We start from the raw sequence: 18,175 nt of genomic DNA, 5'->3' as shown, positions 1-18,175 counted from the left end.
CCATGAGATTCGAGCAAGCCTGGGCTCTTCCAGTGCCCCCTAGAAATGGCCACTGAATGCCCCGTCCCAAAAGGGAGCTGCTGGCTTACAGAGAGGCCTTGGCACGTGCCCGGGACTGGCTCAGGGCCCGGATGCCGGCGGCTCCGGGCTGCAGCGCCTGCATGGGGCCTTTTCCCACCTTGCAACACAAGCGCCTTGGATGCGGTCTCTGCGGCCGGGAGCCACAGCCTCCGCTGCAACGATCTGGCCCTCTCCCTCCCTCCAGCCTGGCATAATCAAGCACTTATCTCTTTATGTGTCTATGAAGCATGTCACCTCGGTCTCTGCTGTTAAAGCAGAGCGACTGAGACGGAGCGGCCAGCTCAAGGCTGCGTGGTGAAGACTGGCAGAGAATTCAGAGCCACCCCCGCGTGATCTGCATGGGGGTGCTTCCGCTGCCTTTCTTAAAAAGCAACTCGGGTATGACGGGCGGGTTAATGAACAAGCAAGAGCATCGCAGCAAAGCGTGGGACAAAGCCAAACGGTCCGGCAAAAGCTCCGAGCCCCCGGGAAGCCCCCGAGCCCCCTGGCCCTGCCTGGCCTGGCCGCAACGCGCCTGCCTGCCAGCCCCTCGGACCGGCTCACCTCTCCTGCCATCCGCAGGCTGCCTGCTATGGGGCGACTCGCCAGCAGCGATACTATACCTTTGAAGCCTTTTTCCATAATGTATGTGTTCTGACGTCTATTCATCCCATAAGCACCTGCACAAAAATAATATACAATGGAAAATGCATAAATATGTTTATGCAAACCGGAAGGTGCCTCTCCTCGCAGAGAACCTGAGCTGGGCACTTCATGCAGTGGCCGCAGGGTGACCCGAGCCCAACCCACCACGCGGGCCGGAGGGGGAGCCTGCTTCCGCTGCGGGCGGCTGCGGGCGGCGAGAGGTCTGCCTCTGGCATGAGCGCCTGGCGGCATCACACTCCTCCCGAGTGACGGACCTACGGCGTCTTGGCCGACTGCGCCAGGCAACGCAAACAGGTGTGCGTACTCGCCCCAGCCGTGCGACACCTGCACCGAATTCTGCCTTTGCTGGCAGCTGGCGAAGCAGTTCAGTGGTGAAAGGACTTCCAAGCACAGGGAGAATTCGGGGGGGGGGGCAGTTTGCTTGCAGCCCACTAATTCAAGACACGGGTTGATTGCGCCAGAGGGGCACGGCTTCCCCACAACCCTGTGGCGGCTGCAGCGCTTCTGGAAGGACAGAGCGCAGCCCATGGATTCGCTTCTAATCTAGGCCCTCTTTCTCTCGCAGCTGGGACGCCTCGGCAAGGAAAGCCACCCTCCGCCGAGGAAAAGGCTGGTCTCCGCCGGAGGACACAGCCCGGTTGTGGTCTCACACAGGGACAGTGTGGAGGCACCCTGGGGGCACATGCTTCCAAATCCTTCCGCTGCTGGCACTTCAGCAGAGGATGCTGCACGCGCATTTCACATGCCTCACTGGGAGCGGGTAGAAATACCCCCTGCTTGGTTTGCAGCTGCCCTTCAGTGGCAAAACACTTCCAGGATTCAGCCCCGCCGTGTCCAGAATGGGAAGGCGAACGACCACAGACACCAAGGTCTTGTTTCCTCTCCTTACACCTCACACACACTTCCTGCCACTGCAGGTAACAGGTTAAAAAGCCGTTCCCATTCTGAAATGTGTAAAGTGTGTGTTGCTTCTGTCTGGTGGGGAGCTGGTGTTCGAGAGGAATCCCATGGGAACGGCCTGCTGCACGCCTCTCCCACCAGAAGCTGATGCAGCCACGGCCTGACCCCGTGCTGCTGCTGGGGGGAAACCAGCCTGGATTTGGCACAGATGCTGCTGGGCCTGGATTCGCCTGCTGGATTATGCCAGCCCCTCAACTACGGGCTGCACCGAAGCCCCCGAGCAAAGGTGTGTTGGGAAGCCGTCAGCCGGACAACTAGTTGTATGGGGGGTCCATTTGTCCTGCCACGAGATGCAATGGGGGGCAGCAGCCTCCCACACAGCTGCACACAGAGGCACAAGCTGAATGAGCACAGACCTCCACTGGAGGACAAGAATTCTGGATGGGCAACCAGTTCTGTTTCCAGGAGGTGCTCCAATCCCTGAAGCCTTCTGTCTACACGAGATACCCCTGACGCTGAGAGGAGGAGGCCTGCCTGCCTGCCTGCCTGCCTTTCCACATACAAGAAGCAGTTCTTCCCTATAATCTAACATCTGTTCCAAACATGAAGAAGCCAATGCACACATCTAGACACCTTTGGATTTCTATGCTGCCTGCAACCGGGAGTTCCCTGAGAAGCAGTGGAAGATGCATTGCTCTTGCTGATGGACAATCAAATCAGAAAGTAAGAAAAATAAATGCATCAAGACGGAAGAACCAAAACTCCAACTCACACAGTAGCCCTTTCTCTTGAGCTTCCAGCCCCTTCACAGTGGGTCCGGTCGGTCCAGCAACCCGGGGCACCTGGGTGCCACAGCCAAGGCCAAAGTGGGTGCAGGGAAAGTGGGCGGCATGCGTCGCTTTCCAGCTCGGGAGGCAGGGCGGTGGCAAGGGAGGTGGCGTACATGGAAAAGCCAGGGGGAGCGGGGGCATTGCAGGCAGCGAAGAACTGGCAGGGGAGCTCCCGCAGCCTGGACGTGGCATTGCCAGTGCCGAGGCCGGCCGGCCACTCCAAACCGCTTCCACCTGCAGCCCTTCCCACATGGCTGCACTCGAGGGAGAGAACAGCATGCACGGCGAGGCCTGCTCCATCGGCCCGCTGGATGCAAGTACACACTGAGCTCCTTTTCTCCAGGAACTGCAACTTATGTAAGTTTTAAGGGTCCCCTCCCTCCCCTCTCCAATTTTTTTTTTTTTTTTGCATCGTGACGATGAGATGGCAAGACTACAAGCAGGGGCTGTCTTTTTAAAAACATCTTCTGCTTCGCTTAATCACTTTAGGTATCTGTTATTATTACTAATAGTAGTAACAGCGATGCTAACATGTTTTTACACAACTTGAAACAGCAGGGACAGTAGAAAGGCAAATGTGAAGGTGACTTGAAAATGCCAGTTGATATCTTTCTGGCAACCTGGGGAATACTTATTTGATTTGTATGCTGTTGTCTTTTAGGATCACAAATCCCATTGTACAACTATGAATTGCAGAATGCATGATACAGTTTCTACTGTGGTTATGTCAATATTGCGCTGTAATGTCTTAATTCTGCCACTAGATGACACTATGGTGCCATTTGCTGACTCAAGTGTATAAGGGTGAATTTATTTATTTATTTATTTATACATGTATCTATAGGCCACCTACAACTGCCAAGGCCTTCATCATAGTGCACGTTTTGTTCCACTTGCGACACCTCTGCAACAACTCAACACTAAAACTAGGGATAAAAGATTCTGTCAGTGTTGGTTTCTCTGTATTTAGTTCTCAGTTTGGTTCATCCCAAACTTTTGCCAATCTTAAATTTCTGCTTGCTCTGAATAGAGTTTTTAAAAATGTTATAATGAAAATTAATGCATTTTTGCACATTTCTCTTAAGGCATGCATTTCTGTATACAATTTTGCCTAATATGTTACTAACAGACAGCTTTAAACTAATCAATTAATTAATATACAAACGTGGTGCAAAGACTTCTCCTAATATAATGCATTTTAATGCATTTTCAGTGATATCCATTTTTATGTGCAAAATTATCTCCTATTTTTTGTACACAGCTTTTGATTGGAGAACTTCATTACAAAATTTGGAGAAGAAAACCGAGTTCTGGTTTGTGTGTTGGTTTGCAAGTGCCAAGTTGGCATTAACCTGTGCACTCAATGCATTTCTCCTCCATCCCTAAAAACTCACATCCACTGAACGCAAGGGCCACACTCGCACGCACACTTCCCGTGTTTGCTCAAACACTTGCTTTCTGTGAGAGTGCGCTAGTGGATTCTGTAGAAACAAGCAAAAGAAGAGCAAAGAAAAACAGAGGCCTCCCAAAGAAGGAGGGCTTCGATGCAGTGAGGAAAATGGGATTTAGCACTATTTTAGTAAGATCCATGTAGAGCACAGATGAAAGGAAAGAAACCTACAGTTTTGACTGTGTAAGCTAATATTTAAGCAGACCTACACCAGCTTTAGTTTCAAATGACTCGAGTGCCGAAAACTACTGACCTAGTTCATTCAGGTAGCCGTAGGCGCTCCCGTCTGCAGCGTCTCTGCCAAGCAGTTTGTGACTGAGCTGTTCAAAGAGTCATCACAGCAACGAGTTAACGCTGGAGCAACCGAGGCACCCCCCGACCAAGCCAGCGAGGGGGAGGGTGGGGGTTAAAAGGCAGGCAGGGGGGTGCCCCGAGCGCTGCCCCCACTCCAGCCGGCTCAGCTCGTCCCGAGACGGTGGACCCAGCGGAGCAGAGGGGTCAAAGGCAGACCACATGGGGCATGCGGGGAGTCGCCACTTCCTCCTGCAGCAGGCACGTTTCGGTGAGCGGAGCCGCCATTTCGCAACGAGAGGGCGATATTCGTGGCACATCCAAGGAGGAAGGGGAAGGGGAAGGCCCTGGAAGGTCGGAGGCCACTGACATGCGGGCACCAAGCGCACGTGGAAGAGAGGGAGGCAACGTCACGCCAGGCAGGATCCCCCCAGTTCAAGGAAAAAATCACGCCACCGGAGGAGAATGAGGTGCCAGCAGGCCTCCTAGCAGTAGCCAAGCCCGGAAGCGAGACTCCTGCACGCGTGGGCTGTTCCGGGGGAGCCGGCCGCCAGCGAACCCTCCTGGCCCCTCCACCACCTCGTCTGTCTGTCCTCCTCCCGACCGTGGAAGGGACACCAAGGAGAAGAAGGGGGCGCGGCTGTACCGGCTCTGACCGTGGTGCCGAGAGCGCTCAGTGGAAGGGGGCTGGACCGAGTGCACAGGGCAACGTGGGGCCCCGAGGAGCTGAGCCAGGTGGGCAGCGGGGAACGGCCACACGCCCTGGGTGCGGCACGCTCCCCACAAGCAGCAGGTTTCCCTGGGGTGGTGCAGCGGCCGGCGCTCCGTCTGAGCCCCGGCCACAGGGAGCAGGGCCTTGGTGGCACTCAGCCGTTGGCTGTGGGGGGGGGGGAGGCTTGAGGGGGTGCGCATAGGAACAGGGACCTACTGGCAGTGAGGGAGCGCTGGGCCGTGCACGACCTAACCGAGCCCCGGCAACGATGCACCGCAGCCGCCCTGGCGGTGGAGACACTTGCCGGGAAGGTCTGATCATGGAGACCCGCCTGCAGCATCCATATAAAAGGGGGCAGCACCCACCCTTTCCCTCGGTTCCAAGAGGGGCTGCCCCGCGGCCTCAGGACCGAGGCCGATAAAGCCAGCCTCGCATTCCGGAAGCAGTGCAAGGAGAGGATGCACGGGGGGGGGGGGGGGACGCCGCGGAGGAGGGGGCAAGGGGCGGGCCCGGCGGTCACACGCAAGGGCGGCCGGCGGGCTTGTCTGCTCCTGGGTGGCGGGCCAGAGTCGCCCCCGGGTGCCCGTGGGGGGCTGCTCTCTCGATCGCGCAGGTGGCCCTGGCGCCAGCATCCAATCGGTGGCACTTGGCGAAGGGGGGGCCAGCCAGGTCGCCCCTTGCACAGGTCCCGGCACGCAGCGCGGCCGACGGCACCACGACTTGGGCTGCATGTGCTCTCAGCCAAACCAGAAGCGGCAGCCTTGGGGCAGTGAAATGTCCACACAGCCACGAGCGCCCGGGGCACTGGCGAGCCCTGTTCCGGGGCTCAACAACGGCCTGGCCACAGGGGCACCACCGACCACACGCCCCTCACCCCCCAAGCAAAGTGCAGGCTTGTCCATCCGAGGCGGCTTGGAGGCGTCCCTCGTGCGCTTCCCGAGCGGCGCCTTCGATGCCATCAAGAAGCCGGGAAGGACGAGAGGAACTGAGGGCGGGGAACCCAACGCCGGGGGTGCCTGACAGAGAGAAGCATGGAGAGGGCCTCTCTTCTGGTTTTGGTTTGGTAGGAAGGCAGGCCATAAAAGGAGCCGTTGTTGAGGGAAAAGGCTCGCGAGGAGAATAAGAGAGCAACAAGGTACTAAGTTTGCCGAACAGTGAGAAAGAAGAAGAGATGCTCAGAAAAGGTCTAGGGAGAGAAAGAACTTCGCAAGGCACCGAGGTGGCTGGAGAAGAACTGCGGGGAAGGGTAGGAGCTCCCCCTTTTATATGGACACTGCGCCAAGAAAGCCCCCCCCCCCCCCCAACGCTCCCAGCGACTGAATCTTCCTGGCACCAACTCTCGTGTGCAATGCATGGCGACCACAAAGCAGAGCAAGCAGCAAAGCGAGTGGGAGCAGCTGGGTGGAGACAGCCCAGATCTCCGCAGAAAAGCAGGGTTCTTGAAGGGCTGCGGCTAAAAAGTCAGAGCATCGCAATGGGATACCTTCTCAGGGCGCGGCATGGCATCCAGCGCCGATCGCTGAGCTACCCTCCCTGTTTGCAGTTTAAAGCGAAGAGCTTCATCTCAGAAAGTCAGCAGCAGAGCTTCATAAAGAGGGGCCCGACGGGCCCCTTGCTGACGTTGGTCTGTCCTGCTGGCCTTTCCATTCCCCTGCGTTAGCGGAGACGGACCATCCTGCCGTGCCTTTCGCTAGCTGGCCGAAAGGGCGAGACCCAGCCGGGATAGTCCAGAGAAAGGATTCTGGCAAATTTCCTTGAACTGGGGAAAAGAGTGGAGGGCAAGGGGGGGGGGGTCATATCTACCTTACTGGAGAGGCTTCCATCCAGATTACTGGGAAAGGGCCGCGAAGTCACCCCACATGGCAGGGTGTGGTAGTTTGGGTTGGAGAGGCAGTGGGCAGTGCTGCTCCCTTGAGAGAGATCTAGGGAGAAAACGAGTCATCACAACACTCTTCCGCAGTGCCAGGGGAGGGGCGCGCTCACATGCACACACACACACACACACGTGCCGGCCAGAGTGTGGGCCCGGGAAGCACGCTTCTCCCGGCACACCTTGGCGCAGGTTGGTGGGGTGAGGATGCTGGGAAGCGGAGCTGCCGGGAGCACCGAGGCCTCGACCAAGCTCTAGTCTGGGCGGCCTTGCCCAACCTGGCACCCTCCAGATGTGCTGGGTTGCCTGGGGAACGCCAGCAGCTGCTGTCTGAGGCCTCCAGAGAACTCCACACCCAGCTGTGCTGCTCTTGGTTTGCTACAGGGAGAACCGCTTCCACAAGGCTACTGCCCACACTCCAAAGGAGGCCAGTTCCAGGGGACCCTGCCGGAGAGACAGGGTCAAAAGGGCTTGTGTTGGCCACCCCTCACAAGCGAGGATGTGGGACTGGCCGGAAATGCAAAGTCTGGGCTAACATGTCGTCTCAACCCGCAACACGGGACAGATTTAAAGTATTTTAAGTTAAGCTTCATTCCTGCTCATTTTCTCCTCTTCTCTTAGAAAAAAGAACCCTGAGAAAAAATGCGCAGGCCCCACCCTTCTCAGGTTGGGGTCCAGCAATCTGCTTGTTCTGGTTTCTCATTTTTCTGTCTTAAGTTCAGTTCATCTTGCAGCTTGAGAGTTTCTCTAAAAACTTTCAGAAGTGCATCTCAAACTTTCAAGAATTAAAAAAAAAAATGTTTACATGAGTATTTCTAAAACTATACCATGGTTCTCCTAACAGATTAATTTTTGCTTAATATACCATACTTTTAATAGGCCATTTAAAATGTTACTTTCCCTAATTTACAACCTCCAGTTCTGAGAAGTGCAAATTTCAAAGGTCAAAGTGGTGCACAGTGGTGTGAAAGTATGAAATTTGGTAAGTTTGCAAGGAAATGCAGATTGAACAAATTTCTCCCCCTTGCCTAAGTATAACCAGCTTGTGGATCATGGCCCTGCAGATGGAAGGTATTAGTCACAGAAGTAAGCCTTATTTTTTTTAAAAAAAAAGCAAGTTCCCGGCCCTTATGGAGAAAGGATGCTTGGAAATATGCTGCCATCTCCTAACAGTCCCCTACCAGCCCTAGGAGTTTTCCTGCCTTGCACAGCTCTTCCTCTCCCAGCCACCCCATGAATCAGGAGAAGTGTTGCACCTAATAGAAGAGCATTGCAAAATAAATCTAGCAAAACAAGAAGATCGGTGTAATGCTACGTAATGCAAAAGCGTAGTTTCGCAAAAGCAGAATGCATGTGACCCTTGTCCACGGGGACCCGCTCAAAGCAGGCAGGGGTTGGATTGGACCCCGCAGGTCTCTTCCCTGGAAATCAAGCCTCTGGGGCACCCAGCCCCCTTGTCCCTCCATCTGTGAATCAAGGCGCTTCTTTCCATATCCTTGGCCAAGGTCCATTATGATTAGATCAAGATGCCAGCTATTTAAGGAACACAAAACTGTGAACTTCAATCATTATTGGCTTGCAATCAATTTCCCTTGCTAATGAAGAAACCAGAAGCCGCCACATCCAACTCAAAATAGTACATGTTCAGAAGATTAAAACTATCTTAATTTAGCAATTAAGCAACTCGCAAATTTATTAGCAGTCTGATAAGGCTGTAAAGCAGAGCAAGTGACTCCTGAAAGCAAGGCCAAGTAAATGAAGCGCACTTTTGTTTACCGTGTGTTAATTAAAGCCTTATGTTAGAAGTATTATTAAAAATGCTGCGAGCTGAACTAGAAAATCCATTGGCGTTCCTTCAACTACTGGTAATGGCTTGATTCAAGATGGAAACAATATGCAGGCGTGAAAAATCAGCCTCTGCATGTATGCACTGCCTTTTCTGGTCCCACCTGGCTTAATTCAAGTCGTCATAACCGTCGATCAGAGCTGGAATCGAGCTTTAACTGTGGCCAGCCTTGGAACAAGAGCTGGGCCCACCTGGGAGCTCATCTGTGACGTTGGACACTTCTCTTCGGACACCTGGTGGAGCCTCCAAAGTCACTTCAGAAAACGTGGGTGCCCAGAGGAGGGCTTTTCCCTGAGCGGGGCAAACTGAAGAGACTTCCAGATGGAGGAGTCCTTTTGAGTGCTGGGTGCCCAAACCCAAGAGGGCAGGCACCAGTTTGACTGCTGCTACCAGAGAGACCCAAACCCTGCCGCAAATCCCGACAGCCGCCTCTTCTTTTAGTCCACTGACACTCGGTTTCTTGTTTTGGCAAGGAAGCCCTGCTCAGGCATTGGATCTGTACCTGGACCTCTCCATCCAGGGCTGGGATCGCAGCCCCCTTTGCCGAGGGTCCTCCATAAGCTTGGGCAAGGGGCACTCTCAGCGCTCCATCAAAGGGGAGCCACTGGGACTGACCTTGGCAGGTTGCCACTTGGGCAAGCTGAGAGAACTGGCCGCGCTCTGCAGAGCCTGGGCTACAGAGAACGACGGGGCCCGCAAGAGGCGGCGGCAACACGTTTTCACCTCTGCACGCTCACATCAGAGTTGCCGCTGGCCAAATCTTCTTCCAGGACACCCTCTCTCTCAGCTCCAGAAGGACAGAGGTCCCTCCACCAGCCGCAGCCCTCCATGCTCGCTGGAAGCGCTTGGGGGCCGAGGGAGCTCTGCCCCCACTTCTTGCCTGCCCTTCTCTGTGACGGATGTTACATCCATATTCTGGAAGCTCAGAGGCTCCTTTCAGGCATCCGGCATTTCTGCTTTGCATCTCGTTTTCCTTTCATCCATGCTGCCGGGTCTTTCTACACAGTTCACGCATCTCGGGAGTGTGCATCACTTCCGGGCGGCCCCTTTCCCTTCCGAGCTGAGCTTGCTTTCAGGGGGGACGTGTGAATCCCGCAAGACGATGCCGCAGGGCGCCCCGCCTTCGGGAGCCACCTGCCATGTGCCCCCCGCCTTCGGGCAGGGCGCCAGCCTGCCTCGCTCCTCTCCATGACGCGTCCCCCCACCCCTTCCCCAGTGCCTGCCTTCTCTCCCAAGTGGCAGTCAAGACCCTGTGCTTGGACTGGCTCCCTTCGTTCCCTCATGCACGACGGGGCCGCTTTTGACCCCGGCCCTTCGGCCCCGAGCTCAGCGTCACGCGCAATCAGCGCGAATCCCCAGCGAGGGACCCTGAAGCAGAAACTGGAGCAGGGCACTGAGAGAGGGGCAGACGTGACGTTCAGCTGCTGGAGTCCGAGGGATCCACGTGCAGCAGGTCTCGCCCCCGTCCCACTGCGGGAGCCCACAGCCCCCTTCGCTGTTCTCACATAATGAGTCGTTTTAGGGCTTTTCGAGCAAATGAACGGATGCTTTCCTCTTACCTGGAAAGCAGGTCGCATGGTACCCTGTGGCCGCAAGGGTTAACACCTGCCTTTGCGTCCCAGGCGCGGGTGACCTGGCCGTCCCTGGCAGGCCTCCCTCGGGGGTGTGTGAGTGTGCACGCGTGTGTAATGATTCTCCGTGTGCGGAAAGCACAGGGCTTGCTGTGCAAGCCAAGGTCGTTGCGATACGCAAGGCTGCCGTTCTCCCCGCACACACTTGTCATAATGACAGATATTTTGCCAGCTGACAATAGTGATTTGCATTGGAAATATGTCGGTGCATCTTTAGTTCTATAGAAACACGTCAGGATCTGGAACGAAGGGAGGGAGGACTCTGCTCTAAGACTGCGGTGACCTTTATACCCCTCCAGAGGAAAATTGGCGGCTGGCAAGGAAACTATTTACAATAAAGACGGATGGCTAATTTATGCTGCCTGCTGAGCACTCCTGCCGTTCCCTGGGGCACCCTGCACCCAGGTTCCACACACTCCCCCGAGCACGTCCCCCACGTTCCGGCAGACCTGGCCAGCGCCGATGGCTAATACAATTAAATGCAAACCCAATGGCTGTTCTCGGGGCAAAAGCAATTTTTCTAAAGGGAGGCCCACGCTGGAAGAACGCTGAAGGCCATTACGAAATGCAGCGGCTGAAAAGAGGCCAAGTTCCGAAGCTGAGCGTGTAAACTGAACGCCGCGCTCCAAGGACCGGCCGCCCCATTCACGGCAACCCTGTGCGCTCCTCGTCACTCCGCTCGCTTGTTCTCAGCTCCTCCCAGCCTGGAGGGACGGGGCGGCCTGGGGTGCAAATTCAGGAAGCAGCGACGCTCCCTCCCGTTGCGAATCGGGCCCGTCCTTCCACCTGGGGTTGCTGGCAACAGCGGTAAGACCACAAATGCAGCAGCTGCCCGGCACAGTTCAGGTGGGCCGTGTTCGTGGGGTGGAGGTGACACCTGGCCCCTGGCCCGTCTGCTTGTCCAGTGTTCCCATCCTTTGCCAAAAATGGCTGGGGGGAGGCAGCAGCCACCCCCCAACAGGGCTTTCCACAAGTGGGGGGGGGGGCTTGTGGAGGTCTGGGCCCCAAGCCAATTTCCTTCTTCAGGAATCGGGTCCATTGTGTACGGCCCTGGTAGCCTAACCCGTGACATCAAGCCCTCTGGCTGGAATTGCCGCGACCGGGACAAGGGCTGCCTTCGCTCACGGGGCAGTTTCCCGGAGAAGCGGCAAAGGGCTGCCGTTCTTCTGGAAGCAGGTACTGCGGGATGGCCAGCTGGTTTTCTGCCGCTCTTTCCCAGGAGGAGGCAGAATGGCAGCTTAGGTCACCCCGCACTGCGGGAGTTCGCTGGCCTGGCCACCTCGGCTTCCTTCCAGGCAATCCTCTTAGTCTCTGCTAAGAGAATCGGCAGCTCCCTCACGGGACGGCCAAGGAGGAGGCTGCTGGGAGGCTGCGCAATCGGAAATCCGTGAATGTTTGCAGCACATAACCCGCCCCCGCCCCCAACTTCAGCCGGCAAGTTGCATTTTGAGGGAGTCAAACTGGTCAACTCTACAAGGTTGTTGTAAGTTACTAAGACAGAGAAACAAACAGAGAAACAATTTTCCTGGGAGAGATACGATAAAGATAAAATATGATGAAAATACCAAAATGAACCGTTGGGTTGATTGGTGGTGTAGAAGAAATAATAGTAGTAGTAGCAGTAATGAAATATCGAAAGTACTGGATAAAAGAGCAGCAGGAAAAGCAAGTACTGAAGATAAAATGCAGCTAAAATCCCTCTGCGCTGTGCCAACGCAGACTTTGACACAGTCAAAGTGTCCCGGGGAAAATGCGCTGCAGGGGGCACCAACACCAAGCAGGCCCTGCTTCCCGTCACTTTGTGTGGCCACAGGGCTGCCAGAGGGGAGCTTCCGAGAAGACCCCCCTGAGTGGGCAGGCTCCTTGGGGGATGGGAGCCCCAGTCCCATGAGGGGGGAGCTCTCTCGATGGTGCCCCCAGCACGGCCCCTGCCAGCCCGCTGCAGCAGCATCCAGCTCAAAGAGCCACTTCCGCCCCAGTCTCCGCAAGGGAGCGCTGGACTGAAGAGGACCTCTGGGTGCTCTTTTAGGGGGCGAGCAACACCCCCCGATGTGCAACGGCGCTCCCTGGGGCAGGGGTCCACCCGATGCCTCGGGCTTGGCTCCCCGGACTCTGGTGCACCGTGCAGCTGCCCAGAGCCCGGGTCCTGGTGAGCGCTCCCTGTGTCCACGGGGTGCCTGGCCCACCGGAAGCGGAGACCCACGCCCTGCACAAGCACCACCGCTCTTCCGAGCCCAGTGCCACCCCCACCTGCTGCCCCCGCCTGCATGCTGGGCTCACCGGGAACGGGCCTGGGGCACCGGCTCACAGGGCCCCCTCCTGTGCCCCTCGGCTGCTCAGCAGGTTCCCAAAGGCTCGTCCCGGCCCTGCTGGTCCCCGGCACGGCCCTGGTGTGGGTGCCTATCAGCCTTCCTAGCCTGTTGGCCCGAGTGCTGGAGGGCACCTTCTGTCATCCCCAGCCAGCGCGGCCACTGGAGGGACGGGAGTTGTGGGCCCACCAACCAGGACAGGGAAGGCTCATGGACTGGCCGGGCCGTTCTGCCATGGATTTTCCCCCGAGGAAGCCCGCCGCTTCGGTGGAGACGTCCCGTGCAGGATCGAGGTTGATGCCGGCCTGCAACTCCCCCGGAGGCGTCCTGGGCTCTCGTGCACTGTCCCCGCCCGCCCACGGTTGCCGCAGCCCTCCTCGGCGGCCGGGGGAGCAGGACACCCCGGGTGCGGAGAGGCGGGCCCCGACACCCTGCCGCCTCGGCCGTGCCACAGAGGAGCCCGAGCCCCGCTGCACGAGCGCCATGGGCCCCTTACCGGAGAGGGAGTAGTCCGTGCTCGTCATCCGCGTGGCCGGGGTGTACGAGACGCGGGGCATGTCGTGACCCTTCTTCTGCGCCCGCCGATACCACACGAACAGCGCCAGCAAAACCATCACAATCAGCAGCAGGACCATGATGCCAACGATGGCGCCCACAGAGTGCCGCTCGGACCCAAGGGCAGGGCTAATTTTAGTGTAGGGATTCAGTTCATCCATCATGAGCGCCGCTGTTGAAGGCAATTCGCAACGCACCGTTAAACCGCGTGGCAGGGCCCGTGGCGAGAACAGCTCTGCGCGCCGGCTCCCCCCACCGCCCCGCGACCCCGGGGGACGGCCACGGGGCGGGAACGGCTCCGGGCCTGCGGGCCCCACCCGGGCATCGCCCCCATGTGCGGGGCGCACACGAGCTTCCCCGTGTAGGACTTCTCCCTCCATTTCAGTGGGGGAGGAGGTGACCCTGCACAGGAGCTGAAGGGGACGGGGGCTCGGACACACCTGCACCTGGGGAAAGGTGCCACACAAGCACTGTGCCAGGCAGGCTCTGGTGGGGGTGCGCACTCCAGGGGAGCAAGCGCCCCGTATCGACAGGGCCGCCGGGGCTCTGCGTCCCCCAAGACGCCAACATCTAGTAAAGCTGCCTCTTTAAACTGCTCAGGCTTCTAGTTCTCCTGAACAAAAAGCAAAGCTGGGAAGGTCCTCCAACCCTCCCCTCTCCCCTGTGTCCACCAGGTACAAACCCTTCCCTGAGTGGGGTGTGTTCCAGTCCCCCCGGGAAGTCACCTCCTTATCGACAAGGCTGAATGCAGAGAATGGAAGAGAAGGAGAAGGAATTCTGCCTCACCTTGATCGCACCTGATGCCTTTGAACCCGGGGCTGCAGTAACAGGTACCTGTAACATAGTCACAGGTGGCATTGTTCATGCATTCGCACAGCTGCTGGCAACCGTAACCAAACGTTCCCGGTGGGCACTCTGCAAATTCAAAGCGAAAAGTGGCTGGAGAGGCCTGTCTGCACACGGATACGGAGTCAGGTCGGAGAGCGAGGCCTTTCGGGAAGCCTCGCACGCCGCTCCTCGGAGAGGACGGGCCGAGGGCACCACGGCAATCCACCAGGGACAAGGCAGGGGACCTCCTGGAGGGGGCCGCACTCCGCTGCGGGGGCCGGACCCGAGCCCCCAGACCAGGAAGCACCAGCCTGCGGCAGCTCATGCCTCCTGACGAGGCGCTTCGGCTTTTGCGAAAGGGGCAGTCTCCGCCAACGCTGGGAAACCACCCGATGTCCGGCTGGCCGAAGGAATCGCCCGCGGCCCGCGGGTTGCGTGTTGCCTACCCCGGGCGTATTACACACGGGCTGCCACCTCCCAAAACGGACAGAGTTCAAAGGCTGCCACATCACCTTCCCCACCTGAGGCCCTCCAGGTCCTTTAGATCACATCGCTGGCACCCATCGTCACCAACTCTGAGCTGTGCTGGTTGGGGCCGATGGGGTTTGTGGTCCAGCCTGCCTGGATGGCACAAGGCCGGTTTAGCACAGCTCTGGTGCCAGCCCTGGATTCCTTTACATTTTTGTCCAGCCTGGGCAGCTTTCCCATTTCCCAGAATGCCCCTGGCCTAGCCTGGCTCTGGGGCAGCGTGGGAAACCCCACAATGCCCAGCTGGCTCTCCTTGGAGCGCCGCCGTCTGCCGCTACGCTCCAGCTCCGGGTTCCTCCCTCAGCCCTCCCAGGTGGCAAGATTCGATTTCCACAGGCAGTGACGAAACCCATTCGCGCGACTGGCACGATGGCAGGTGACGGCACATTGTGGGCGCATCTGGTGCCTCTTTGGGCAACGCCAAACAGCGCACAGCATGGAAGGCTGTGAAGCAGCGACTGTCACTGCTGAGGAGAGAGGAAAGGGGCTCGCGTCCAGGGTGCCCCCTGCCCCCCCCCCCGGCTCTATCAGGAGCCGTTTGTGCAGCGCCCGGTCCCCGAGAAGCAACCTGACCCTCCCCGGGGCAGGGGCAGCGGCAGCGCATGGCGCATGGCGCGGCAACACAGGAGGGGGTGTGCCCTTGGCGTGCCCAGCCCGCGTCCCACACACGGCTGCCTGCTTTCTTCCCAAGGAGAACGGTGTGATCACAAAAACGGCACAGACATGCTGTAAAGACCGTGCCAAGGATGGCTGGGCCTCGCCTTTCGGCCAGACGGCCGTTCCTAGCAGAGGAGGTGAGTGAGGCCTGCTTCCCCAGATGCCGAGAGCGGCTCAGGGGGGTGCACCCCAAGAAGCCCCGGTAGCAGCTCCTCCTCCACCCGCTTGTCCACCTGCCCCACGCTGACGATGCTGGTTGGGAGGAGAAAGACGCAGCGAATGTGGCCAACCCCTTGGGACCGGCCCCCCGGGGGCCGGGTCCCGGCTCTTGGCTTGGCGGGGCATCTTGTGCGAGGCTGCTGCACTCCACTGGCTGGGGGAAGGGGGTGCGGCCATCCACAAGCCCCCCAAAACCAGAGAGGGTGGGGCCCCCACCTGCAGGAAAACCTTCAGCCTGATATCCACCCAGCCTTCCGCAGATCAAACGACGGGGTTCATTTTCAATTACAGGGGGGTGGGCAGAAGGCAGAATGTTGGGCTGGGACCTGGGAGACCCCAGTTGGCGGTGAAACTCGCTGGGTGGCTTGGGGCGAGCCACAGACGCTCAGCTGAGCCCCCTCGCAGGGCTGTCGTGAGGCGAATGAGGAGCGCAGCAGGAGGCTTGGAAGCACCATCTGGGGCCCCTCGCGGCAGCGACAGAGAGGATACGTAGATCAAGCTCTTCCTGGGCAGGAGAGGGGCTGCTCCACAGTCACTTACTCTGCTCGCAGTGCTTTCCAGTGAAACCAGTCCGGCACGTGCACTGCCCGGTGACGTGGTCGCAGTCAGCTCCGTTCTGGCACTGGCAGACGTTGGCACAGCTTTTCCCATAAAAGGCAGCCGGACACCCTGGGAGGCCCAAGCAGACAAGGCGAAACTGTGAGGAACCTGGGAAAGCTGCTGGAGGAATTCTCCAGGCGAGCGCCCTCTCAGCCCCTCTCCGCCCAACTCCCCTCGCAGCATCCTGATGACCAGAGAGGGGGCAGCTCTGTTGGCTGCCAAGCCGCTCCGGGGAAAGGCGGGCGATGCATGTGCAGAAAAGTCGAGGTGCTTGAAAGCTCTCGTAGTTCTGAAGCAGCAGGGCAAGGGCAGGGAGGGAACCAGAAAAAAGGGAACGGCTTTAAAAATGGATGAGTTACAGCTCCCAAATGCGGGGGTGTGACCTTTTGGCTTGTGGTCTTTTGCTCCTCATGGTCTGGGCAGGCCTTCCCAGCTGGGTACGGGCCACCCTGGCTATGGGATGGAGGGAGTTATGATCCAACATATTTACAAGAAACCAAGGCCGGATATATGGGTTGACGTTGTTTTGTTACACGCCGTCTGGTCATCCCTGACCTGTGGCAAGCCTGGGAATGAAAGCCGCCCAGAATGCCCTGCCTTGGCTCAGCTCTTATACACCCTGTGGCTTCCATGATGGAATTGCTCCCTCTTATGGTTGGCCCTCCTCTCCCTCTCCTGCCTTCGGCTTTCCCTGGCATGCTTGTCTTCTCCAGCAAGTCCTGCCTTCTCGTGATGTGCCCAGAGTGCAACAGCACTGAGATGCACCCCTGGGGGTGGCGAGGGGCTTGAGGGTGTGGGGGAAGCCGGGAGCAACGCCGCCAGGAGGCCAGACTGCCCCTGCGCTGGTCTCCTAGGAGGGCCACCCAAGGCAGGATGGTCAAGGCGGAGGGGCCAGCCAAAGAAGCAACCACCCTCACCTCAGCAGAAGAGAGGGGATCTCACTAAGGAAGACGGGGGCGGAGAAACTCTGGAAGGACCAGAGTGACCCTGGTGGAGCCTCTTTTACAGATAATGGCAGTGATGCACAAGCAAACTCTGGTTAGAGCTGTGCAGAAGAAGGGCCCGGCAAAGCACTTCTGGGTATTTCTTGCCTTGCAAACCTATGAGGAATGCTGCTCAGCTCCTAGATGCTGCAGGCCCTCTGGAAAGGCAACCGCTCAACAGATATCTAATTTCTGTTTTTGAAGACTTCCAGGAGCTTTATTTGGCTTTCCTTCGAGAGAGGAAGGTAGTGAGCGTGCAGATCAGGAACTGGGTGCTGGAGAGTTCAATTGCCACATGCACCTCTATGAGGAGAAGCTTGGCACATTGGTTTTGTCAGTGGCCCTTTTCCTAGGAGCGCCTGCCAACGGGACGAGCGGCGCGCTCACAAAAGGCAGCCAGCAGTGCCGGCAATGCGCACAAGGGGGCGGAGCGCGCTTTGGACTGACTCGTTTCCACGGAGCAGCTGGGATATGGAAAGCTCCCCGTCTTACGCTGCGCACAGTGGGGACCGGTCCAGCCGGGGGGGCACCGGCATCCTCCGTCGCGAGCACTGCACGTCGCACCGTTGTGACAGTTGCACGAGTGAAAGCAGTCTGCTCCCCAAAAGCCAACTGGACAAGCTGGAAGGAAGGAAAACACACGCGCGCGCGAGAGAGAGAGAGGTTGAACGCCACAGTACAGATTGGGGCGGGGGGGGGGGAACAGCTGCGAGGGGTCACATTCTCCCTTCTCCAGCTGTGAGCAGGGAACCCTCGAGCCATCCGGGTACGGGAGTTTTGGAGATTACATCACGTGCAGGGGGAATGGCTGCTTAAAAGCACTGGCTTTTTAAGGAAAATATAAAAATTCACCCTCTCCCAAAATTAAGCAGAAATGAACAGGAATTTCCCAATTACTTTCTCAATATAATCACCAATCCATGCAATTGACAGCCTTCCTAATTTTTGTTTTGAGCAGTGACAATATTCCGTCTGTAGAAGAGGCACAATAAAGGCAAAATTACAGCTGTCTGTTTTTATCTGATCCCTACTTTATCACAGAAGGTTTAATATATTTTACTGAGAATGCTGTCTAATACTGTTGGCTGCCTTGTGAATATGAAGTTACATTTCTGAACAGCAGGCTGGGGCTTCCCAGGGACGATCCACCTCCAATTAAGGATTCGTTTGGGAAATGCCAGTTTTTGGATCTGCAAATGCCAATCTTCTACCTAGGCAATTTCGGAGAAGTCACCACACA

General features: G+C 57.6%; 1 protein-coding gene across 1 annotated transcript in view; it reads right to left on the bottom strand.

The window, feature by feature from the left end:
* The window catches only part of MEGF11 (multiple EGF like domains 11), a 303,278-nt gene that overhangs the window by 6,515 nt on the left and 278,588 nt on the right, over positions 1-18,175 (bottom strand). Inside the window, exons 18-24 of the mRNA XM_044445070.1 lie at positions 17,428-17,556; positions 15,893-16,021; positions 13,907-14,035; positions 13,062-13,292; positions 6,713-6,831; positions 4,160-4,226; positions 684-740 (exon numbers count right to left, since the gene is read on the bottom strand). Coding sequence (XP_044301005.1) covers positions 684-740; positions 4,160-4,226; positions 6,713-6,831; positions 13,062-13,292; positions 13,907-14,035; positions 15,893-16,021; positions 17,428-17,556 — 861 coding nt within the window. The remainder of the gene's footprint in view (positions 1-683; positions 741-4,159; positions 4,227-6,712; positions 6,832-13,061; positions 13,293-13,906; positions 14,036-15,892; positions 16,022-17,427; positions 17,557-18,175) is intronic.

The sequence above is a fragment of the Varanus komodoensis genome, unplaced genomic scaffold (genome assembly GCF_004798865.1).
Source record: "Varanus komodoensis strain SLA01 unplaced genomic scaffold, ASM479886v1 scaffold46_3, whole genome shotgun sequence".
NCBI lineage: Eukaryota > Metazoa > Chordata > Lepidosauria > Squamata > Varanidae > Varanus > Varanus komodoensis.
This window is presented reverse-complemented; position numbering and strand designations above follow the sequence as displayed.